Source organism: Amblyraja radiata, chromosome 28 (genome assembly GCF_010909765.2).
Source record: "Amblyraja radiata isolate CabotCenter1 chromosome 28, sAmbRad1.1.pri, whole genome shotgun sequence".
NCBI classification, from domain to species: domain Eukaryota; kingdom Metazoa; phylum Chordata; class Chondrichthyes; order Rajiformes; family Rajidae; genus Amblyraja; species Amblyraja radiata.
Genome location: NC_045983.1, coordinates 29,842,492 through 29,865,699, shown reverse-complemented (window position 1 = coordinate 29,865,699; position 23,208 = coordinate 29,842,492). Strand labels below are relative to the sequence as shown.

At 43.5% G+C, this 23,208-nt stretch overlaps 1 protein-coding gene across 3 annotated transcripts in view; it reads left to right on the top strand.

The window, feature by feature from the left end:
- The window catches only part of rph3al (rabphilin 3A like (without C2 domains)), a 121,845-nt gene that overhangs the window by 47,976 nt on the left and 50,661 nt on the right, over nt 1-23,208 (top strand). For all 3 annotated transcript variants that reach the window (XM_033046184.1, XM_033046183.1, XM_033046185.1), the window contains exon 5: nt 16,662-16,748. In XM_033046184.1, the coding sequence (XP_032902075.1) occupies nt 16,662-16,748 (87 nt within the window). The remainder of the gene's footprint in view (nt 1-16,661; nt 16,749-23,208) is intronic.

The window sequence follows — 23,208 nt, the reverse complement described above, 5'->3', positions numbered from 1 at the left end:
GATAATGTGGAGCTATTCAGATATCTGTCGCAGCAGAACATTAATTAAGGTTTGGATTGTTGGGCACTAACAAGTTTAAATCAGCATGGAATTGTCTGACAGACCCGACTATTCTTTTGAAGGTGAAACGGAGAGGATTAATGAAAGTGGTGCTGCCGCTTGGATACTTGCAGACATTCAAAAAGTTTTGAATTATCCGGCTAAAGGATAGGTGGCAGAGATTAAACCTGAATGATTTAGTTGATTGGAGAGTAGTGAGCAGTGGGCTGTTCCAGGCATCAGTATTTAGACATTGTTCTGCTTGTTTAGTAGAAATGACTCAAAGCTGGCTCAAAAGTACTGTCTTAAGGTTTGCAGATGTTACTAAACCTGGCAATGTAGTAAGATGCTCTGCATGGTGAAATGGACAAGCACGGGATACACATCGCAACACAGTGACTTTAGAAAAAGTTCAAGTGATCTGAAGAAGGGTCTCGACCTGAAACATATAAATTATAAAAGGACTGGACAAGTTAGATGCAGGTAAAATGGTCCCAATGTTGGGCGAGTCCAGAACCAGGGGCCACAGTCTTAGAATAAAGGGGAGGCCATTTAAGACTGAGGTGAGAAAAAACATTTTCACCCAGAGAGTTGTGAATTTATGGACTTCCCCGCCACAGAGGGCAGTGGAGGCCAAATCACTGCATGGATTTAAGAGAGATTTAGATAGAGCTCTAGGGGCTGGTGGAATCAAGAGATATGGGGAGAAGACAGGGACGATCAGCCATGATCACAATGAATGGCGGTGCTGGATCGAAGGGCTGAATGGCCTCCTCCTGCACCTATTTTCTATGTTATCCTTGTTCCCCGGAAATGCTGCCTGACTTGCTGGGTTGCTCCAACAAGTTGTGTGCTTTTCTGTATTAACCAGCATTTGGATTTCTTTGTTTCTACATTCAGGAAATATTTATCAGTTCGACACCAAATGCTGGAGTAACTCAGCAGGACAGGCAGTATCTCTGGAGAGAAGGAATGGGTGACGGTTTGTGCCGAGACCCTTCTTCAGACTGAGAGTCAGGGGAGGGGGAGATACAAAGATAAGGAAGTGTAAGGTGTGAGAAAGACATCAAAGGGGATGGAGATCAAGGAAAATGTAGAATAGATCATGGTTAACTAGGAGAAGGTAACAACAAAGCAAACAGAGATAAAATGTAATCAGGGACAGGCAGACTGGACGGAGCACTGGGAAGGGGGAGGGATGGAAAGAGAGGGAAAGCAAGGGTTACTTGAAGTTAGAGAAGTCAATATTCATACTGCTGGGATGTAAGCTGCCCAGTGAAATGAAGTTTGTTCTGGGCCTCACTCTGATGATGGAGGAGGTCAAGGACAGAAAGATCAATGTGAGAATGGGAAGGGGGAGTTAAAATGTTTAGCAACTGGGAGATCAGGCAGGTGAATTTGTGGAATTCCCTGCCACAGAGGGCAGTGGAGGCCAAATCACTGGATGGATTTAAGAGAGAGTCCCCTTTCTGCGGAGTTTAATGTTATAATAGAGCGATTGTTCCTACTTTCTTTTTCTTTCTTTTCTAGGGTCTACTTTCTTACTTTACTTCCTTCTCTAACTTTCTAAGGGGCTTTCTTTTCCCAACACTCTCTTGCACTTCACGACTCTTGCGCACTTTCTTTACTTTCCTTACTTCTATCTTTTTCTTAAAGCTCAAAAAAATGAAGCGGTACAAAAAATGTATTAAGATATATGTGTTGTGTATTATTGTAATTTACCGTACTTCTAATAAAAATAATTATAAAAAAAAAAAAAAAAAAAAAAAAAAAAAGGATTTAAGAGAGAGTTAGATAGAGCTCTAGGGGCTGGTGGAATCGAGGGATATGGGGAGAAGGCAGGGGTTATTGATTGGGGACGATCAGCGATGATCACAATGAATGGCGGTGCTGGCTCGAAGGGCTGAATGGCATCCTCCTGCACCTATTTTCTATGTTTCTATGTTTAGGCAGACTGAGCGGAAATGTTCAGCGAAACAATTGCCGAGCCGACGCTTGGTCCCACCGATTTGTAGGAGTCGACACCTGGAATTGCGGATACAATAGATGATGTTGGAGGAGGTGCAAGTGAACCTCTGCCTCACCTGAAAAGACCGTCGGGGTCCTTGGACGGAGTCAAGGGAGCTGGTATAGGCATCTGAAAAGAATATCGGGGTCAAAAACAGGAAAGTAGACTATTATCTGAATGGTGGACGATTAGGAAAAGGGGGAGATGCAACGAGACCTGGGTGTCATGGTACACCAGTCATTAAAAGTAGGCATGCAGGTGCAGCAGGCAGTGAAGAAGGCGAATGGTATGTTAGCATTCATAGCAAAAGGATTTGAGTATAGGAGCAGGGAGGTTCTACTGCAGTTGTACAGGGTCTTGGTGAGACCACACCTGGAGTATTGCGTACAGTTTTGGTCTCCTAATCCGAGGAAAGACATTCTTGCCATAGAGGGAGTACAGAGAAGGTTCACCAGACTGATTCCTGGGATGTCAGGACTTTCATATGAAGAAAGACTGGATAGACTCGGTTTGTACTCGCTAGAATTTAGACGATTGAGGGGGGATCTTATAGAAACTTATAAAATTCTTAAGGGGTTGGACAGGCTAGATGCAGGAAGATTGTTCCCGATGTTGGGGAAGTCCAGAACAAGGGGTCACAGTTTAAGGATGAGGGGGAAATCTTTTAGGACCGAGATGAGGAAAACATTTTTCGCACAGAGAGTGGTGAATCTCTGGAATTCTCTGCCACAGAAGGTAGTTGAGGCCAGTTCATTGACTATATTTAAGAGGGAGTTAGATGTGGCCCTGGTGGCTAAAGGGATCAGGGGGTATGGAGAGAAGGCAGGTACAGGATACTGAGTTGGATGGCGGTGCAGGCTCGAAGGGCCGAATGGCCTACTCCTGCACCTATTTTCTATGTTTCTATGTCTTTGGTCTGAGTTGAGGGAGGAGGTATAGATATTTATCAGTTTGTTGTCAGGGCTGAGAAGTGGTGGGGTGCTTAGATTGTTCACTTTGACACCAAAGCATTGAGATCTTCAAGGTGACAGTGCAGTAAAAATTCCCCTGGTTTAGGCCAACAGCAAAGAATCCTAAAGTTAGAATGATTGGCTGAAGTTGCAGAGGGGAGGTGAAGGAGGTGCTCTTGTATTATCTGTCTTTACCTACCGGTAATAATAATTTGCAGATACTAGTTTCAATTTTTGTTTTGAGAAGTGTTGGATGAATGCTTGGGAATGGATAGCTTACACAAAAACATGGGACTAATGCAAGTAAGTAAGTTTATTGGCCAAGTATTCACATACAAGGAATTTGCCTTGGTGCTCCGCCCACAAGTAACAACACGACATACAGTGACAGTTACGAATGACTCAGAAAACACTAAACATTAATAATAATGAAACATTAATGATAAAACACCATTGATCAAGTATGTGAACCAACAAAATACCAGATCAAAGGGAAGCTACAGATTTTTGGCTGTTGAGTAGAGCAACTACTCATGGATAAAAACTGTTTTTATGTCTGGCTGTGGCAGCTTTGACAGTCCGGAGTCGCCTTCCAGAGGGAAGTGATTCAAAGAGTTTGTGGCCAGGGTGAGAGGGGTCAGAGATGATCTTGCCCGCTCGCTTCCTGGCCCTTGCAGTGTACAGTTCATCAATGGAGGGAAGGTTGCAGCCAATAACCTTCTCTGCCGATCGGACGATTCGCTGCAGCCTCCAGGTGTCGTGCTTGGTGGCTGATCCATGTGATAACTCTTTCAAAGATGGCATTGCTTATTTATTTTCACATGAATCGAGATACGGTTAAAAGCTCTTGTTCCATCCATGGTGGATGAATATGATTCTTCTGTGCTCTGTTTCCATGCAAGTGTTTCTACTTATGATTATATGCAATCACACCATTTAGATTATATGCATCTTAATGTTGCCTCAACAACTTGGAAAGACATTTAATCAAATGCTATGTTTCTGAGGCAGAGAATAGATGTAGTTGGGAATGCATAGTCACAAACGTACGTGGTAGAGAAAGTTGGTGAGAGTTTAATAATGAAATATATGAATAACTTTATATAATAAGGTGGTTGAAGCAGATTTTAGATTGGGAATTTCAAAAGACAATTGGTAGAGGATGAGAGAGGATGAGAGGTTTAGAGAGGATGAATTTGCAGAGTTAGGGGGAAATAAATTGGAGAGCTTTCAAGCAAGTAGCTCGGGCTTCTCCAGAGTGTTAGTTCAATTGTTGTTTCATATATTTATGCAAGCCATTCAGATATTGCTTCACGCTCATAATGTCAACAATAAAGGGCAGTGTTGAGTCATTTTAATGGGATATTATGCATCTGAAACACAGAATAGGATGCCATTAATCAATACAGTGAAATTAACAGATAAATATCTTGTTCAGCTGCAGTCAGGTTTTCCATTACCCAGTAATGATATTGGGCTACAAAAAATTAGATGTTATCCAGCTGCTAATAACTTTAGTGAAAAAAGGGCACGTAGAATATTGTTGCTTTCATTTGTGTTAATAATAGAAGCAATAAAAGCAGAAGGCTGCTGAGTCTCTCAGACTCCTGACGCACTATCGTTTAGAGCAGTAGGAAGGAACTGCAGATGCCGGTTTAAGCTGAGGATGGACACAAAATGCTGGAGTAACTCAGCGGGACAGACAACATCTCTGGAGAGAAGGAATGGGTGGCGTTACAGGGTAGAGACCCTTCTTCAGAAGAAGAGTCTCAACCCGAAATGTCACCCTTTCCTTCTCTCCAGAGATGCTGCCCGTCCTGCTGGGTTACTCCAGCATTTTGTATCTATCTATTGTTCAAAGCAGTGTGTGCTTCTTTAAAGTGAATGAACCTGGTCCGACTACATGTTTTGACTCGCACTTTTATGATGTGGTTTCCCTAGTATAGCTGATATTTTATGGTATGTTTATTTCTTGTATTGTTACATGTAATCTACCCGTAAAACTGTAGCAAGCAAGAACTTTATTGTACTGGCCCCGATGCACGTATCAAGTCTTTCTTTTGACTTGAAATGCTCACTTTCAGAGTAGTGTATCATTCTGATTGTGCAAACAAGAGAGAGTTAGATAGGGCTCTTAAAGATAGCGGAGTCAGGGGATATGGGGAGAAGGCAGGAAGAGGGTACTGATTGGGGATGATCAGCCATGATCACATTGAATGGCGGTGCTGGCTCGAAGGGCCGAATGGCCTACACCTGTACTTATTGTCTATTGGAACATGCTGCCAATTAGTGATGTTAATCAAGAAATAATTTCCACTTTTTTTACCTCTGTTAAATTCATCAAAGTCTCTTTGTAATGAAAACTGTAAATGCTGGAAATCTGAAAGAAAAACTGAAAATGCTGGAAACACTCAACGGCATGTCGGGTAACATTTGTGGAAAGACAAACAGAGTTAACATTTTAGGTCAAAAGCTTGCCAACAGATTTTGGTCATGTGGCTGTTTTCGCTCCTTGGCTGTTTTGGAAACATTGTAAATTGTTGGCTGGGTGATGTTCGAAGTCGAAAGGAGAGATGGTATTAGAATGCTTTGGCTCTACATGTCTATGTAATATGCCATAATCATGTGCAGGTGACCAGATGTTCTTAAGCATTAAATTATTCTGTGTATCATGGGGCCAAGGGAAGGTTCAATAGCTGAATGTGATTTGAAGGGAAAGGGAATTAATGACTGGCATTTTACAGCAACCTCTGCTGAACCTCTGGATGCAAACAGAATGTTAATCGCTCAACAAAGGTTTCACCAACTACAATTCACAGCAGTGTGAAGCATCGGCATTCAAAAGTGATGTGAATGATAATGAAGCAGACCTTTAGTTTTTATTTAAATTTGCTGCCTAATATTGTAGTGGGTTGGGACGCATAACTTTTTTTTCCCCTATAGATTTGCGGCACAGTGGTGCAGCGGTAGAGTTGCTGCCTTCGATCCGGATTACGGATGCCGTGTGTGCGGAGTTTGTACGCTTCCCCCCGTGACTGACGTGGATTTTCCCTGGGCGCTCCGGTTTCCTCCCACACTCCAAAGACGTACAGCTTTGTAGGTTAATCGCTTTCGGTAAAGATTGTAAATTGTCCCAAGTGTGTAGGATAGCGCTTGTGTGCGGGGAGCGTGGGTCGGTGGGTCGAGGGAGGGGCCTGTTTCTGCGCTTTATCTCTGATCTGAACTAAATTATGGGGAAAGTGGAAAGCACTTTTGCACACGATTACATTGGTTCACAACACTGCAGAGGTAGTTTCAACACACAGCGTAATTCCAACTAAATAGTGGGATTACATGGTTCTGAAGTTATGTGCAGGTTATTGCAGAATCTCATCTTGACTTCAGTGGAAAAACTGCAGTCATGGCAACGGGCAGTTGAGGTTTACAGAGGCTGTTTACTCATTTCCCTGAGGGTTTGTTGTCCTCCTGTTGAAGTTATTTAGGAAATGGAGATCCCTATGGATTCTGATGTCAATTAAATATGATTAGATTATGAGAGTTTTAACATTGCAGTGATGTGCGAACAAAAATACAGATAGAATAAGGTGATGTAAAAAATAAGACGTCCTTTTGTCTGTAATCTATCTATAATTATTGCACTTATCGTAAAACATTTTCTTGCAATTTATTATAAACTAATGAATCTCAATTTAAGATTATATTGTGACCATTGTTTTGCCCAGAGCTACGCATAAATGATAATAAAGCTGTAAAATACTTGTATTTAGTGTGATTGCTTAACTCGTTCATGAAGTAAAAATTCCTTCTTTTAATTCATGGTACTTTTTTGCAATCATAATTTATTTTTCAGGCACAATTCAGAATTACTCTCGCCAGGGCATAACGTTTTGAATGGAAAATGCTGGCTTCGTTTCACCATATTTTGATTTGATCTTAATAATTCCCTGGGAAGCAATATACAATTGGCTGACAATGAGTATTTGTTTGTATTATTATAAGGAATGCCTGGTCTCTGTTGAATTGGATGCTGCCAGTATGGTTCTGCAGCAAAGATTTGGCAAGCGGCCTGCCCAGCTGCTATTATTTTTAAGAGACAACTTGGATGTTTTTGGGGCGCTGTTATTTAGGAAAAGGATACTTCCAGAACTTGCTGAATGCTATTCAGACAAAATAAGATCGGTTCTGTATGTATGTGCAATGTGTGCGTGGGTGCATGCAAGGGTTGCTAATATATCAGGAATATCAGGGAGTTTCCAGGAATGAAATATTAAATCTTTAGGAAATATTAAATTTGCAGGAAAGGAACAAAGTTATGAGAGCATTTATAAAAAATAAAAAATGTTTATCATAGAGACATAGAGTGATACAGTGTGGAAACAGGCTCTTTGGCCCAAGCTTCCCACACTAGCCAACATGTCCCAGCTACACAAGTCCCTACCTGGCAGAATTTGGTCCATATCCCTCCAAACCTGTCCTATCCATGTACCTGTCTAACTGCTTCTTGAATGTTGGGATAGTCCCTGTCTCAATTGCCTCCTCTGGCATCTTGTTCCATACACCCACCACACTTTGTGTGAATAAATTACCCCTCAGATTCCTATTAAATCTTTTCCCTTTCACCTTAAACCTATGTCCTCTGGTCCTCGATTTCCCCCACTCTGGACAAGAGACTCTACCCGATCTATTCCTCTCATGATCTTATACACCTCTATAAGATCACCCCTCATCCTCCTGTGCTCCAAGGTATAGAATCCCAGCTGATCAACGTCTGCCTATAGCGCAGACCCTCTGGTCCCGGCAACATCCTCGTAAATCTTCTCTGTACCCTTTCCAGCTTGACACCATCTTTCCTATAACATGGTGCACGGAATTGAACACAATACTCTAAACGTGGCCTCACCAACATCTTATACAACTGCAACATGACCTCCCACCTTCTAAACTCAATACTCTGGCTGATGAAGGCTAATGTGCCAAAAAAAAATTTTGACCACCCGATCTCCCTGTGACCACCTTCAGGGCGCACCTGCACTCCTAGTTATTCGTCATCCGTTATCCCTTTTCCTTATTTTTATTTTTTGTTTTTGGTTGTTAAAATATTGGCGAGAATTGGGTAAAAGTATTTTAGGGTAGTGGTTAACCATCAGGTGATGAGGGGTCTGATCACTTGACAATTAGGTTGTGATGGCACTCAAGTTTATTGCCATGTGCACCCTAACAGTGAAGTACAGGAACAATGAAAAACATGCTTGCAGCAGCACCACTGACATATAGAGATCGACACTAGTTTCCACCAGTGGGAGAGTCCAGAACCAGAATACAAGGATGTACCTTTAGAAAGGAGATGAGGAGGGAATTTGTTAGTCAGAGGGTGCTGAATCTGTGGAATTCATTCAAGGCTGTGGAGGCAGTGAATATTTTTAAGGTAGAAATTGGTAGGTTCTTGATTAGTAAGGGTGTCAGGGGTTGTGGGGAGAAGGCAGGAGGATGGGGTTGAGAGGGAAAGTCAGTTCAGCCATGATTGAATGGTGGGGTAGACTTGATGGATCGAATGGCCTAATTCTGCTCCTACAACGTATGAACTTATGAACACATCATAAATTATACAAGACAAGGAAAATAAATAGTTTGCAAAACAAGACAATGGTGCACCAACACAATCAGAAACAAATGCAAGATATGGAAGTGCAGGAGGTGGGCCTTGTCATTCTGTTGCTGAAATGGGATTAGGTTGGTTCAAGAACGTGATGGCTGTAGAAAAGTAGCTGTTCCTAAACATTGTTGTTTGGAACTTCAGGGTTCTGTACCTCCTGCCCCACAGTAGCAGCGAGATGAAGATAAGGCCGGGATGGTGGTGATCGTTGATGATATATGCCGCCAACTTAAAACATCTGCCTGGTGCAGGTGCTGACAATGAGAAGGAAGGCTGTGCCTGTGATGGACTGGACCGGGTCCACCTCTCTCTGCAGCCTCTTGCGGTCCAGTGCATTGGAATTGCTGTACCAGGCCACGATGCAACCAGCCGGGATACTTTCTACACAACAACTGTAGAAGTTTGTTCGAGTATTGGCAGATGTGCCAAATCTCTTTAAACTTCTGAGTATTTTTTATGAGTGGTTGTGTTGTATGACCGTTATCTAGATCTAAAGGGGCCGTTTGGTTGGAGACACAATGATCATGTATCAACGCCTCCAGCAATTTATCTAAGCAGAATTGATAATCCTTAAACACTTTTTTTTTTTTTTTTTAAACGACTACTAATTTGCAACTCGTTGATGGTTTTTTGATTAAATATTGTTCCCCTCCAGCAGATGGCAGAGCAGTATTCATCCACTGGCCCGATTTAGTGTTGGAAGTTTATTAAACTTTCTCAAACTAAATTCAATCCAGACTTTCAGTTTTAAAGCCATAATATTTATCAGTGTTGAGTCATTGAAGTGCCTTACCCTGTGGTAATATCCGTATCTTTTCATGTGTGTATAGAATCTAGCATTAGCGTGAAATTAATATGACTGAACGATAAATTAATTTTTATATTTGGTTCAAGAACAAATTTCCCTCAGTTTAAAAAAAAAAAAAATAATGTTATATTTATCATTAAAGATGTCACCTCCATTAATGCTTATGTTTTCTTTTTATTGGAAAATGAGTGAAGATCATTGGAAAATATCAAAAAGTTGTAAAAATGTTTTTATTTCTATTTACAATGCAATAGAACTTTATCGATTTCCCTTCTGGGATAAATAATGTTGTAGCATATTGTGAATAGAAATAAAAACAGGATGAGGCCCTTGGGCCCATTGAGTTTATTTTGTTGTTCAACAGGACCTTGGACAGCACTTGTTGGTTTGCTTATAAAAGTTCACCTGAGTTGGCTGCTGTACATCAATCTAGTTTTTTAAACTTTTTACGATGTTTCGGTTTGCTGCACCTGCGCGTATTGTCACCGATGAAATCACTGACCATGGTTAATTCTACACAGTGACGCAATCGTAGAGTTGCTGCCTTACAGCACCAGAGACCCGGGCTCAATCCTGACTATAGATGCAGCGGAGTTTGTAGGTGCTGGCCGCGTGAGTTTTCTCCGGGTGCTCCGGTTTCCCTGAATGTCCCAAAGACGTGCAGGTTTGTAGGTTATTTCGTTTCTGTAACTTGTCCCTAGTGTGTAGGATGGAGCTAGTAACAGCTGATTGACGGTCGATGTGGATGCATGCGGTGGGCTGAAGGGCCTGTTTCCAGGCTGTATCTCGAAACAAAACATTTTCCACTTTCATTTAATGCCAAAGATCTTTTAATTTTGCTTTTAAACACACTCACTGGCAGAGCATCGATAAGCCACCTTAGGTAAAAGATTCTGACAATTAGAAATTTCTCTGCATTTCAATCTTAAATAGTCACCCAACATGGAAACGGGGCACTTTGGCTCAACTCGCCCATTCGATCCAAGATGCCCCAACCACAACAGAACCACCTGGCCACGTTTGCCGCATAACCCTCTAAACATTTCCTATACAAATGTTTAAATTTGGACATTTTTCTGTTCAAATGTCTATTAGATGCTGTTATAGTACCTCCCTGCACTATCTCTTCTGGCAGCTCGCTCCGTATACCCACCACCATGGAAAAGTTGTCCCTCAGATTCCTATTTAAATCTTTCCCCTCTCACCTTAAACCTATGCCCTCTGATTCTTGATTTCCCCTACTCTGGGTAAAAGACTCAGTGTATCTACCCCTCACGATCTTATACACCTCTATAATCTCACCCCTCATCCTTCTGTGTTCCAAGGAATAAGGTCCACCCTGCCCAACCTCTCCCTATAGCTCAGATCCTCAAGTTCTGACAATATCCTCGTAAATCTTCTCTGCACTCTTTCCAGCTTAACAATGTCCTTCTTCTAACATTGTGACCAAAACTGTATACAATGCTCCAAATAGTTGATTTTTTTTCTGAGACCATGCCTCCTAAGCTCAGATTCTTCAGTTTCCCACAAAGGAATTATGTTTATCCAATGTAGAAAATCTGAGGAAGGATGTACTGGCGTTGGAGAGGGTCCAGAGGAGGTTTCCGAGAATGATCCCAGGAATGATTGTGTTAACATATAATGAGCCTTTGACAGCACTAGGCATGTACTCGCTGGAGTTTAGAAGGATGAGGGGGAACTTCATTGAAACTTACAGAATAGTAAGAGGCCTGGATAGAGTGGATGTGGAGGGGATGTTTCCACTGGAGGGAGAGTCTAGGACCAGAGGCCACAGCCTCAGAATAAAAGGACGTTCGTTTTGAAAGTGGATGAGGAAGAATTTCTTTAGTTAGAGGAATAGAGAATCTGCCACAGACGGCTGTGCAGGCCAAATCAATAGTGTTGTTCAAGGCGGAGATTGACAGATTCTTGATTGGTACGGGTATCAGGGTTTATGGGGAGAAGGCAGGAGAATGGGGTTGAAAGAAAGAGAGAGATCAGCCATGATTGAATGGTGGAGTGCACTTGATGGGCTGAATGGCCTAATTCTGCTCCTCGAACTTATGAACTTATGAAAAAATATTTCCGCTGCTTTGATTGTTATATACCAAACTAAGAGATTAATAGCAGCCTCCCACAAGGTACCCTGCAACTATTACTTTATAAATGCACTTATACAGAGTACTGATGGACTAAGCAATGGAGCTGCCACAAACAATCAGTCTAAGCATCATTGTGTGATTGCTTCAAGTTACATGCGTATCAAATAATACACTGGTGCAACATTTCATTCCATTTTATATTTATATTTGGCAGTTGCAATTCATTCATCCATCTGTGAATAAAGGAGCAAAATGAAAAGATACAGGTTGTTATGTATCAATAAATGGAGTTGTGGCAATTGTTTTGTTGTAGAGAGAAACAGCATAGAAACGGGAAGTTTTGGCCCATCTAGTCCATGCTGGCCATCGGCCATCCAGTTAATCCAGCAGTTTGTGTCTAACTTCATTTTAAACCAGCATCTGCAGTTCCTTCCTACACACTTACACTAATCCAATCCATTTTATTCTCTCCATATTGTTATCAATTCCTCCTGCATTCTTTCACTCCCTACATACTTGCAGGGTCCAATTAACCTACCAACCCGCATAGCTTTACGAAAACTAAATTTCACCCCATGAAAATGCACGTGGTCACAGGGAGAACCTGCAAACTCCACACAGACAACATCAGAGGTCAGGATTGAACCCATGTCTTTGGCACTGTGAGGTAGCATCTCTGCATGCTGCACCGCTGTGTTTAAAAAAAAAATCTTGTCAATAGAATACAATGATGGGCTTGACACTCTGATCCCTGTGTTCTAAAGTATTGCCAAGATTTTAAAGAACACAGAGTCACTGCCTTGCACCCACAGAGATGTGGGTTCAATCCTGACCTCGGATGCTGTCTGTGTGGAGTTAGGCCATTACCTGTGGAGAATGATCGCGATGTGTCCCAGCTGATCACTGGGCAACATCAGCAACTAGAGGAGAACAAACCACTGCACTGTGGTCTAAAATGGTTACAATTTAATTGTGGTAATTGTAATTTAAGATTATATTGCTTTAATAATAAAATTAAACAATTTTGGTTCATCTTTCTTGGTGTTGTGTGGCAGAGATTTTGAAAGGGTGATTAAATGGAAGATCTAATAGAAGTGTTAGGTTTAAACAAGAAAGCATTTGGATGTCTGTACACCATTTATACATCTTCAGTAGAGATGCATCATTGCCAGAGATTACCTCTGAGTTTGGCTTGTGTTGTATGATGGTGTTCGGGCCATGCCACACTCTTCTGGCATCTGCTCGATTGAAATGAAGCCGTTGCTTGTTATGGGATTCCCTCTGGCCATCCCTGATCATCTAGTGAAGATTAGCCTAGGTCGCCTTGTACAGTCCGGTATTTTTCATCTTGAAAGCCTTTGATCTGCACTTTAGCAGAAAATTGAATCTCTCCATTCAGCTTTAAGACAGACCCTTATTGTATTTCTTGGAACACAGTCGACAATCCATTTCTTGATGAAACCAGGGGCTACTTCAGCACCAACTCACCGACTCGTAGCGGCACAGCTTGTAGAGCTGCTGCCTCACTGCGTCAGAGATCAGGGTTTGATCCTGACCTCTGTGTGGAGTTAGCATGTTCTCCCTGTGACCCTGTGGGTTTCCTCCAGGTGCTCTAGTTTCTTCCCAAAGACCTATTTGTAGGTTAAATGGTCTGTGTGTTGTCTCGAGAGTGGATGAGAAAGAGGGAACGTTTGAACAGATGATTAATGCTGGGTGTGGACTTGGTGTGCTGAAGGGTCTGTTTCCATGCTGTACTTTAGTTTAGAGATATTGTGGAAGCGGGACCTTTGGCCCACCATGTCCACACCAACCAGCGATCCCCGCACATTAGCGCAATCCTACGCTAGGAACAATTTTTACATATATATATAATTAACCTATAAGCCAATTAACCTACAAACCTGTACGTCTTTGGAGCGTGGGAGGAAACTGAAGTTCTTGGAGAAACCTCATGCGGTCACGGGGAGAACGTACAAACTCCGTTCAGACAGCACCCTTAGCCAGCATCGATCCCGGCTCTCTGGTGCTGTAAGGCAGCAACTCTACCGCTGCGCCATCGTGTCGCCCTGCTGTATCTCACTAAAAGGAAAAACAGTTCTGAAGTCCGTTCACAGCCTCCTTAAACCCCTGCTGAGTTGTTCTTGTCATTGATGCTTTTGTGCTTCAGTCTCTGTCTTACAAACTGGCAGGAGCAGCACCGACAGATGACCATGTTGGCTGAAATGAGGGCAAGTGATGAAACAATAGACGTACTTGGTGGTGGTGCAGCTGTGAACAAGCATGTTAGCATCCCGCTGGTCAGTACGTTCCTGTTAGCGTGATTGAAGTCTCTGGCGATGATGACCTAACTCTGTATCATCTTGCTGTCTCGAGAGAGTTGATGATCAAGTATAATCCCACCTTGGCATTGGCTTGGGATGGCTTGAAGACCATTGACAGGTTGTGGAGATGAATTCCCTCGGTGATGAAAGGGACTGTAGTTCAGGGGAGTAGAATTGAACTCAGCCGCATCAGTGCACCACTGAGCCTTGCAGAAAAACCAGCTACCACCACCTTTCCCCCTGCATGAGGAATCTGTGCCGTCTACAATAGATGGAGAAACCGTCAAGTTGTACAGCAGGGTCAGGTGAGTCGGATACAAGACGTGTTTCAGTGAACCAAAGAACACGGCTGTCCCTTGCTGTAAACTCCTCAAACTTGTTATTGAGTGTGTGATAGCTAGTTAGAAAAGTGCTGGGAAGGGCTAGTTGGATCCACATTGTTTCAGCCATACCAGAATTCCCCCACCCCCCCGTTCCGGCCACCATGCATCCTTGTTTTAGTTTAAAAAAATATATAGTTTTAGTTCTTGGTTCGTTTTACTTCTTGCTTGGTTGGAATCCGCAGCTGTGCCAAAAATTACAGCGAGATACAGCGTGAAAACAGGCCCTTCGGCCCACTAAGTCCGTGCCGACCAGCAATCACCCCACACACTAGCACTATCCTCCACACTAGGGACAATTTACAGAAGCCAATTAAACTACAAACCTGCACATCCTTGGGGTGTGGGAGTAAACGAGAGCATCCGGAGAAAACCCACGCGGTCACAGGGAGAGTGTACAGACAGCACCTGTAGTCAGGATCGAACCCGGGTCTCTGGCTGTGCCACCGTGAAGTTGAAACCTACCACAGCACAGGACCAAAGAAAATATTTAAGAATTCATTAGATAAGTTGTTGAAAGCAAAGAAGAGGTGAATGGGGTTGGCACGTGTTATTTTTAGAGACATACAGGATGAAAACAGACCCTTCAGCCCACTGAGTCCAGGCCGACCATCAGTCGCCCATTTACACTAGTTCTATGTTATCCTAGTTTTGCATCGAACTCCCTACACACTGAGAGCAATTTGCAGAGGCCAATTAGCCGACAAATCCGCACGTCTTTGGGATGCGGGACAAAGCCGGAGCACCTGGAGGAAACCCATGCGGTCACAAGGAGAGCGTGCAAACTCCACACAGACAGCACCCATGTTCGGGATTGAACCCAGGTGTCTGGCGCTGTGAGTCAGCAGTTCTACAAGCTGCTCCACTGCGCTTCTGCTGCCGGTGCGTGTGTGTGTGTGTGTGAGATAAACTCCAACAAAAATGGTAAACAGCCTGTTGTGAAGTCTCAATAGGTGATGAAAGTTTAATTAATGATTTGGATATGTTAAATAGAATTTTTATTCATTTAAACTTTGCTTACAAATCTAAAGGAAAATGGGATTGTATAGTATCAACAGAAATAATTACATTTCCATTGAACGAAAAGTAAGACCAGAATTATTTGGCAACTTATGGAACAGTTAACAATGGCTTTATAATTGAAGAAGAAATTAACTTCTGGATTTAAAAGGTTTTTGAGACTGTGTTTGATGTTGCAAATGATAATTGAAAATGTGCTCGGAATTTGAAATATCTGTTGAGAATGCCATCAAACTATAATATGGATCAATCACGGAAATACTGTACTCCCTCAAAAGATATCTCGCATTGCAGATTATTTTCATGAGGTTTTTGCGTTTTTTTAAATGTGAGCTCTCTTTGGTCACAGAGTCGAAGAAATGTAATTTGTTCTTTCAATAGGAAGAGGAAAATAAAAATTAAATTAATTGATCTGGTGAAATAACCAAATGGCTGGGTTTGTAAACTGCTTTCCAACATTTACTTAAGCTGCTATGAAGCTGGCATTTACAAGATTTGCAACTCCAACAGTAACAGTTTTTTAGTAACCGCTTAGGTAGTTGCAATACTTAAAGTGCTGGAGGAACTCAGCAGGTCAGGCAGCATCTGTGGAGGGAATAAACGGTGGATGTTTTGGTCTTTAATTCTATGATCATTTTGCCCTACAGAAATGATGCATCACAGTAATACCTGATATCGTACAGTTACGATAAAATCTTTAACCTATTATTATTATTATTATTATTATTATTATTATTATTATTATTATTATTGCGAGGGTTGTGATGAGGCAGGGATGGAGAGAGGATATTTTTTGTGCAAAAATCATGGGAGAGCTTGGAGGTAGATCATAGAATAGTACAGGAACAGGCCCTTCGGCCCACAATGTCCATGCTGAACATGATGCCAAATTAAACTAATGTTCTCTGCCTGTGCATGATCCATATCTCTCCATTCCCTGCATATCCATGGGCCTATCTCAAAGCCTGTTAAACATCACTATCGTATCTACCTACACCACCACCATTGACAGCGCGTTCCAGTCACCTGTGTAAAAATAAGCTTGCCCCACAACTTCTTCATTGTTTTCCATAAAGCTGTGTCCTCTACTCTTTGACATTTCCATCCTTTGGAAAAAAGTTCTGACTATCTACCCTATCTATGCCTCTAATAATTGTATAAAGTTCTATTAGCATTCCCCACAGCCTCTGAAATGATAGAGAATTTAAAAAAAAAAGGACCAATTAAAAAAAATATGTTTCGAAAGGAACTGAACATAATGGGACGAGCATAAATGAGAGTTTCTTTGTGAATAAAGTAACTGTCGGTGCCTGTGGATGTTGGAGGATGGTTCATTATTAGTTTGATAACTAACGTGCTGATTTTTTTTTTCTTTTGCAGAAAGTCTGCATAAAGTGTGGAATAGAGACACTTGGGAACAAGCGGAAACCGGTTTGGCTTTGCAAAATATGCAGCGAGGGAAGAGAGGTAAGTTACAGCAGTTGTGAATGTTGTGCAGTTTAGTTGTCCTTCTTTATACTAAACTGAGTGTTTATGTACAAGATATGCGGCACGGTGGCGCAGCGGTAGAGTCGCTGCCGTGCAGCACTTGCGGCGTTCGAGACCCGGCTTCGATCCCGACTGCAGGTGCTGTCTCTACGGAGTTTGTACGTTCTCCCCGTGACCACGTGGGTTTTCTTCGAGATCTTTGATTTCCTCCCACACTCCAAAGACGTATAGGTTTATAGGTTAATTGGCTTAGTATAAGTGTAAATTGTAAAATTTTCTCTTGTGGGTGTAGGATCGTGTTAATGTGCGGGGATCGCTGGTCGTTGCGGACTCGGTGGGCCGAAGGGCCTATTTTTGCACTGTAGCCTTGTGTGCAAATTAATTTCTAGGCAGCAAACTTTTGCAAATGGTTAATATTCACTTTAGTATGAATAATTATTAAGATATCTCTTTAATGTTACATTTTTTAAAGAATGATACATTTTATTGAAATGCATTCAAGTATTTATTATTTTCATATATCCTAAAGCAGTGTGATAATTTTTAATGTGGCTCTGTATAAGCTCGCGCCAGTTCATGTGAATCTTAAAATGTTAGATAGGTTTAATCGCTAAGGCAGTCCATTTCTAGTTTTGCTTTCAGAAGTATTTTCACTTACTAATTATTACGCTCAACTTGTGGAACTAATTCATTGTAGGTCCATATTAAAAATTAAATGCAAAGAAAAATCAATTTTTATTTTTCATCTCTGTCACTTGGCAATAAGCTCCCAACAAAATAAAATGTTGAAAACTAATCAGTATTGAATTATTTCTGTCACCATCAGCAACTGATAAAATTCATCATGATAAATGTGTAGAGATATTCCCTAATTTTATGAAAGTTTCAGTTATAAATTCTTTTGGGGTATTTTTTGCATGTTTTTTTCTCTATAAGGAACAATCTCTAATGTCAGGGGAAGAGAGAAATATTAATCACAAAAAGCTGGAGTAACTCATCTGAAAGCTTATTTTCCATGCGTTCCTGTATCTACACAACTTAAAAAAGCCCAAATCTTTCATAACCCAACATTGATAATATTGATAGGTAGGAAAGAACTGCAGATGCTGGCTTAAATCGAAGGTAGGCACAAAATGCTGGAGTAACTCAGCATCTCTGGAGAGAAGGAATGAGTGACGTTTCGGGTCGAGACCCTTCTTCAGTCTGAAGAAGAGTCTCGATCCAAAACGTCACCTATTCCTTTTCTCTAAAGACACAGAGTGCCGCAGTAACTCAGTAAACGTCACCTATACATTTTCTCCAGAGATGCCCTCTGTGTGGGCAGCATCTCTGGAGAAAACGTATAGGTGACTTTTGGGTCGGGACCCTTCTTCAGACTTCTTCACCCTCATTCAGTAAAATGGGACTTTTGTCTTTTACCTGTTGGTTTATGAATGCAGCCCAGATCTCATGTTCCAACTGCATATTTATTTTAGACACAAAATGTTCAGCGGGACAGGCAGCATCTCCATTCTTTCTCTCCAGAGATGCTGCCTGTCCCACTGAGCTACTCCAGCATTTTGTATCTATCTTCGGTGTAAACCAGCATCTGCAGTTCCTTCCTGCACATTTATTTTGATCGGTTTAGCAAATGAGAGACTTCACTTGTATTTCTTACATCAGAGTTATAGAGTCATCAAGTCTTACAGTGTGGAAACAGGCCCTTTGGCCCAACTTGTCCACATCAGTTGCTTCTATTTGTTCAGATTCAGATTCAATTTTAATTGTCATTGTCAGTGTACAGTACAGAGACAACGAAATGCATTTAGCATCTCCCTGGAAGAGCGACATAGCAAATGATTTAAATAAATAATAATAAGTGATAATAAGTGTCCGGGGGGTGGGGGGGTGATTGGCAGTCACCGAGGTACGTTGTTGAGTAGAGTGACAGCCGCCGGGAAGAAGCTGTTCCTGGACCTGCTGGTTCGGCAACGGAGAGACCTGTAGCGCCTCCCGGATGGTAGGAGGGTAAACAGTCCATGGTTGGGGTGAGAGCAGTCCTTGGCGATGCTGAGCGCCCTCCGCAGATAACGCTTGCTTTGGACAGACTCAATGGAGGGGAGCGAGGAACCGGTGATGCGTTGGGCAATTTTCACCACCCTCTGCAATGCCTTCCGGTCGGAGACAGAGCAGTTGCCATACCATACTGTGATGCAGTTGGTAAGGATGCTCTCGATGGTGCAGCGGTAGAAGTTCACCAGGATCTGAGGAGACAGATGGACCTTCTTCAGTCTCCTCAGGAAGAAGAGACGCTGGTGAGCCTTCTTGATCAGAGTTGAGGTATTGTGGGTCCAAGAGAGGTCATCGGAGATGTTGACTCCCAGGAACCTGAAGCTAGAAACACGTTCCACCTCCGTCCCGTTAATGTGGATGGGGGTGTGCGTGCCGCCCCTGGACTTCCTGAAGTCTACAATGAGCTCCTTGGTCTTCTTGGAGTTAAGGGCCAGGTTGTTGTCAGCGCACCATGCTGCTAAGTGCTGGACCTCCTCCCTGTAGGCCGACTCATCGTTGTTGCTGATGAGGCCAATCACCGTTGTATCATCTGCATACTTGATGATGGTGTTAGTACCATGTACAGGTGTGCAGTCATAGGTGAAGAGGGAGTAGAGGAGGGGGCTCAGCACACAGCCCTGTGGAACGCCGGTGTTCAGGGTGAGGGTTGAAGAGGTGTGCTTGTCTAACCTAACAGACTGGGGTCTGTTGGTTAGAAAGTCCAGTATCCAGTTGCAGAGGGAGGGGTCGATGCCCAGGTTACCGAGTTTGGTGATCAGTTTTGATGGTATAATGGTGTTGAATGCTGAGCTGTAATCGATGAACAGCATTCTTACGTAAGTTACGTATTTGTTGCCTACTTCTTGCGAATGAAACATAGACCAAAGGAATAGTTAGATCTCAAGCCGGGTGTTGAGCAGCCAGGTTGTTGTCCCTGTTGGCGTCAATGTCTGCCGGGCCCTGACACAGCTCCATTTGGTGGGTGGTAGAGCGGGCACCCAGAGATGACATGGTTGGCTGTCTGTTGTTCTGCTCCGCATTCACATGCTGGGCTCTGGCGGAGCCCCCATCTCCACACGCTGGCATTGAAACGCCCAACTCCAGTACCATGTCCGTTGAGCTTCACCCATGCTCCTCTGGGGAGGTCAGACCCTGGACAGCTTTTATCTGGTGAAGAGACGCAGAGACAACAACCTGGCTTCTCAACACCTGGCTTGAGATATAACTATTCCTTTGGTTTATGTTTCATTCGCAAGAAGAAGAACAACCTTCTAGAGTCATAGAGTAATACAATGAGGAAACAGGCCCTTTGGCTCGTACTGCCCAACAGTTGCTTCCATTTGCTGCCGGCCTAGAATCATAGAATCATAGAAAGTAGGTGCGAGAGTAGACCACCAGGTCCGTCGAGCCCGCACCGCCATTCACTCATGGCTGAACACTAAACAGACACACTTACCCACAAACAGTAGACACAAGACACAGACCACAAGACACTACCCTCCCCTTTATACCGCTATCACCCCTCTCCACCCCAAGAACCGCGTGATCTCCTGGGGGAGGCAAAAAAACGGATAAAAACCCAGGTCCAATTCGGGAAAAAATCCGGGAAATTCCTCTCCGACCCCAATCCAGGCGATCGACACTTGTCCAGGAGATCACTCAGGTCTTACTATACTAACCATACCTAGGTCCATATCCCTGCCCTCTCCCCGTAGCCCCTTATCCCCTTGGCAGCTAAAAAACCATCTATTTTTGACTTAAATATATTTAACGTTTCTGCTTCCACTGCTCCCTGGGCCTAAACCATCTTCTACTTTATGCCCACATAGCACCTTCCACTGCCATAAAATCCTGTGCTTAAAAAAAAGCTTTCCTCATCAGCAGTATTAAGAAGGACATATAAGAACATTACTGGGTAAAACAGCAATTTGCGCTGCTGTGACCCGACACCCGGAGATTCGGAAGCTCCTACCGCAGGTCTGTGGACAGTAATACCGGGAGCCCGCGGGTCCCTGGTGGGAGACCGCTTTTCGGGGCTTCCGCAACGGCGACTTCTCCCGCCCGAGTTGCTGGGTTGAAGAATAGCTGGAGCGGGGCCTTACATCACCGCCTCGCGCGGCTTGGAATGGCCGCGGGACTTTGTGAGCGCCCGCCGGGGCTCCAACACCAAGAGCCCGCCGGGGCTCCAACACCAAGACCCGGTGCGTGGCCTTGCATCACCCGGCGTGGCTTTAATGGCCGCGGGACATTTAACATCGCCCGCCGGGGGCTTTGACTGTCTTTGACTCTGACATGGGGGGGAGAGGGGAGTGCAGGGGAGAGATATGTTTTTTTTGCCTTCCTTCACAGCGAGGAGAAGATGCGCTGTGAAGGATGTTTGTGTAAATTGTGTTGGGTCTTGGGTCTTTTTTGTTTTGTATGTATGGCTGCAGAAACGGCATTTCGTTTGGACCTCAACGGGGTCCAAATGACAAATAAATGTATTGTATTGTATTGTAATTTTCCAGGAACTGAATTAAGTCAAAAAAAAAAAATGTCTATTATAGTTTTGGCTGACTCTTACAAAATAAAGTGCACAGGCATCAATATTCTTGCATGAACTATTTCTCCACACATGGTTCAAGCACAATACAAATCTATTATACTTTGTACTCAAACCACAGTGCAGACTTTGCATCAAGCTCCAGCGGTGTTCATTGATTAGTCAAATCGCACAGAGCCAGATTTTTGTTGAACGTATTGCGCAGTTGGAATGGTGCATGGTGATTGTTAATGCACAAGTAGACAAGAATCTCGTGCTTCAGAAAAGCTACCCTGTGAATAGTGAATTGCCGTGAGATGGGAGGTTAGCTTTGCTCTGCTGTAGCTTTGTCAAAATGGTAACCACTCTGTGAATTTCACAAATTTGCTAGATTTGCATGTTAATTGCTCATTCCACTAATTTCCATTTAAATCTAGTAATTAGCAGCAAAGTATAACCAGAAATTTGAATTGTTGTCAGCATCTGTGCAGAGTGAATTAGAGTTAATGTTTTAGGTGGGGATTAAGTTTCAGTTTGGATGAATGCTAAATGATGTTACGTATTAACTGTAAATAAATATTTACAATACACTTTCATTTACGTTGCAACAATGAATCTGGATTTACAGAAGCTTCAGAAGTTCAAGCTCTCATCTCTTGTGCAGATATTAGTTTAGTTTGGAGATGGGTGTGGAAACAGGTCCTTTGGTCCACTGAGTCTGCAATAACCAGTGATAATCCACACACTAGTTCTATTCTACACACTGGGGACAATTTACAGAAGCCAATTAACCAACAAACCTGCACGTCTTTGGAGTGCAGGAGGAAACCAGAGTGGGGAAAAAAAACCTCACACAGTCACAGGGATGCATGTGAATGTACAAATTCTGTACAGACAGCATTTGTAGTCAAGATCGAACACCGGTCTCGCGCTGTAAGGCAGCAGCTCCCCTGGTGTACAACTGTGCCACTCTGCTGCCCCTTATGGTTAAGGGTGATTTTACTTCGGAGTCACGTGAGTGACTACGTGAAGAACCCCGCCACGACGCATGCGTGTTATATCGCTTTCACGCTTGCGAAACGACAGGCGGGGTGGAGCGTCCCCCGCAGCGGTAAGTTTGAAACCGCGACCTGCAGGTAAGTGATTTACTCTGCGGTAGTTTTTGTCCCCGCGCTGTTTTTACACAGGGGGGGAAGCTGGACAAAATAGTGTCCACAAGTGCTGCGAGTGAAGCTGGCTGGGGAGGACCGCGAAGTTGCGGGAGCCAGCAGCAGCTGAAGGCACAAGCCCCGTAAGGGATCAGCTGTGCCGACTTTTGGTCCCGCGCCGGCCAGAACATCACGGCCGGGCGGGAGACTATTCAAATGGGGCCGTCGACTTTTTGGACAAGTCGAAAACGGCAGGAGACGGGGTGGAACGACGTTCCCCCGTAGCGACAATTTTAACCAGGACCTGCAGGTAAGAGCTGCGGTCTTTTTGTGTTTTTACCATGCTGATTACAGGTGGAGAAACCAACGGGCTGCGACAAAGCTGGTGGGCTAGATGGGATCAGCTGTGCCTGATGTCGCCTCCGCACCGGCCAGATCCACTCCATGGCAGTAAGGACAAAGCTGGTGATGGAGGACCGCGGAGCAGGGGGCAGCCAGCAGCAGCCAGCGGCACTCGGATCACCGATAGTGGGATCAGGTGTGCCCGATGTCGCCTCCGCACCGGCCAGATCCATGCAGCCGGGCGGAAAGGCTAGACACAAAAACAAACAAGGTCGTGGACTCAGAGGAATCCGACTTTGAAGAACCGCGGGCGGCCAGCGACCGAGAGCGCTGGAGCCGGATGGAGCGGTGTGTGGAGCATTTGCTCCAATGTGACAGACTCCGGGAGATGGAGTCG